Source organism: Austrofundulus limnaeus, unplaced genomic scaffold (genome assembly GCF_001266775.1).
Source record: "Austrofundulus limnaeus strain Quisiro unplaced genomic scaffold, Austrofundulus_limnaeus-1.0 Scaffold389, whole genome shotgun sequence".
NCBI classification, from domain to species: domain Eukaryota; kingdom Metazoa; phylum Chordata; class Actinopteri; order Cyprinodontiformes; family Rivulidae; genus Austrofundulus; species Austrofundulus limnaeus.
In genome coordinates this window covers 488,762-491,051 of record NW_013952791.1, presented here as the reverse complement: position 1 = coordinate 491,051, position 2,290 = coordinate 488,762, and the positions used below count along the sequence as shown (strand labels likewise).

At 39.3% G+C, this 2,290-nt stretch overlaps 2 protein-coding genes across 4 annotated transcripts in view; one reads left to right on the top strand and one right to left on the bottom strand.

The window, feature by feature from the left end:
* The window catches only part of LOC106528551 (metalloproteinase inhibitor 2), a gene marked incomplete in the record, with an annotated part of 22,741 nt that overhangs the window by 4,755 nt on the left and 15,696 nt on the right, over positions 1–2,290 (bottom strand).
* LOC106528553 (metalloproteinase inhibitor 2) overlaps positions 1,490–2,290 on the top strand; it is a 23,590-nt gene continuing 22,789 nt past the window's right edge. The window contains exons 1-4 of one of the 3 annotated variants that reach the window (XM_014023754.1): positions 1,493–1,675; positions 1,759–1,835; positions 1,907–1,989; positions 2,085–2,264. In XM_014023754.1, the coding sequence (XP_013879208.1) occupies positions 1,540–1,675; positions 1,759–1,835; positions 1,907–1,989; positions 2,085–2,100 (312 nt within the window). In that variant the 5' untranslated portion in view covers positions 1,493–1,539 and the 3' untranslated portion in view covers positions 2,101–2,264. Of the gene's footprint in view, positions 1,676–1,758; positions 1,836–1,906; positions 2,004–2,084; positions 2,265–2,290 lie in introns of those variants that run through there. The other 2 variants (XM_014023752.1, XM_014023753.1) reach the window with 2 other exon arrangements.

Here is a 2,290-nt window from a genome sequence, read left to right as displayed (position 1 = left end):
AATTTATACTGTAGTAATGCACATAATTCAATTCTATACCATAATCAAGTGACTATGTTAGCTTCAGTCATTATGAAAATGCTTTATAGAAGAGAAGTATTTGTATTTGTGTTTGTTTGTGGTTTTCTAGTGACACTTTTGCCAAACATCGGCCACCAGCAGGTAGTTTCAATGGTTCCCATTTTGCTGTTTCACAACCCAAAGTCCTGACCTCCAACATCACAGAGCACTGGTCTAAGGTGGGGTTAACGTGCCTCTGGTCAAGGTCCATTTTAAAACCAGTTGTCCTTCCCTTCAAGGGTCACACAGAATGATAAAATTAGCTGATTGTGAAAAGTTAAGAGCTCCTGACCTCCCAGTGCTTTGTGGATCCTTTTGTCTGCAAGGCGGTGGTGGCGCCTGATGTACCTCAAGGATTCTGTTCAAGAGGAGAACAACTAAAATGTCCAAGCTGGTTTAAGATTGACTTCATCACTCTTTGACAGCTGGCTCCATTTTTGACATTTTATAAGTTTCAAAGCTGACTCAGATTGTTGAACTGCTACCTCTGGTCATGATCCAATCTAAGGCCCTGTTTACACAATGCAGATTTTGTGTGAAACCACAGGTTCTTTTTTGCAGTTCGGCCGATCGTGTACACGGCCCTAACCGTGGTTCTCTGAACCCGGAGATTTCTGAATACTGGTCTCAGAGTGGAGATTTTGAGAAGCACCCAGCATCTTTGAAAGCGCATACGTATATGTTCAAACCACCTGCACACAGCAAACGTTTCTTCTAACTAACGACAATTACAATAAATTACAGATAAATTACAGACACCGGAGGGTTTTTGTGTTACTCACCCTTCGCAGCTTGTAAAAGCAAAACACAAAGAGCATCTTAGGTCCAATGGAACATTAGCTTATTCACCAGGTTCGAAGTATCATGCAGCTGCTGCATGATCAGCACATGAGTGAGACTGGTATCAGGGTTGCCAGATAAAAAATTGTGATTTTTTTTGCTCCTCTTTTCAGTGTACATTTTCACCAAACACCACACACCTTATCTTACAAGTCTCTCATGCAGCATATATGACTGAGTGAGTCATCTGTTGTGGTGGTTCAAAATATGATAATTTTAAGAGAAGAGTAAAACACTTTACTACAACCTCGTCTGATACATTACTGCAGTTGTTCCATGTAATCTGTGATTTTTTTGTATATTGACCCCAGTAAACATTAGTATTTCCAGAGACTGGTCTGGTGTAAACAGGTCCTAAAATTAGTTGATCTTCTATTTATGTGTCAGACATAGAGAGAGTTGCTAGATAAGAGAAATCAACAAACTAACTTTTCTGATCCAATGATCAGAGAAAAATCTAAAACATGCAAGAATTGTTTCTAAAATGGTCACCTCAGAAGGGGCGGAGCCTGTTAGCGGCAAGGGGGTATAAAACTCACTGCTCTGTTTAAAGAAGAGATCGTTTTAAATCTGATTTCTGGTCTTCTGCATTTGTCTTTGACAGCTGTCATCATTTTCATCATCTTTGAGTTTCCAAAGATGACTCAGATAATGAAGAGTTGTTTCATCTCTCTGGCCATTCTGTTTATTTGGCGAGTGGAGACAGGAGCAGCACAGGTCTGCATTTGTCCTCTTAGGATGTCTTCCTTGGAGGATCTCTGCAACTCAGAAGCTGGTAAGTTTAGTCAACTTTTTTTAATGGGGATGCTCTGATTGTGTGTTAAATCTCTCTGTTAATGTGGCTTATGTTTTTTGTAGTAATCAGCGTATCTGTCATTGGAAAGAAGGAGGTTGACAATGGAGCAATGATCAAATATAGCGTTCATGCCATCCAGGTATGGATTTCACTAAACAAATTCTGTCCTCAGATGAGCTTTTTTTAGTATATGTTTATCATTTGATTCAGGTGTACAAAGGCCCTGTGGGGGGAATTGATGCTGTCTACTCTCCCTTGGGATGTGCAGTTGATTTGCAGGCTGATTGGACACAGTATGTTATCACAGGTAAACAATTTATGGTATAGTATTATTTACTCCATATTTATGTCACATTTTCATTCTTGCTTCTGTGTTCTGTCACTGTAGGTGGTCTAGAAGCTGATGGGACGGTGCACATCACATCCTGTAACTTCATAAAGCGGTGGGATGAGTTGAGTGATGATGAGCTGAACCTGCTTAAAAACTATCAGAACAGTTGTAAATGAACATTGAAGATCTATATTGTTTCTGAAATGGTCTCAAATAAAAACTAAAATCAAAAGGTTATTTGACTTTTTTTCTTGTACAAGAAA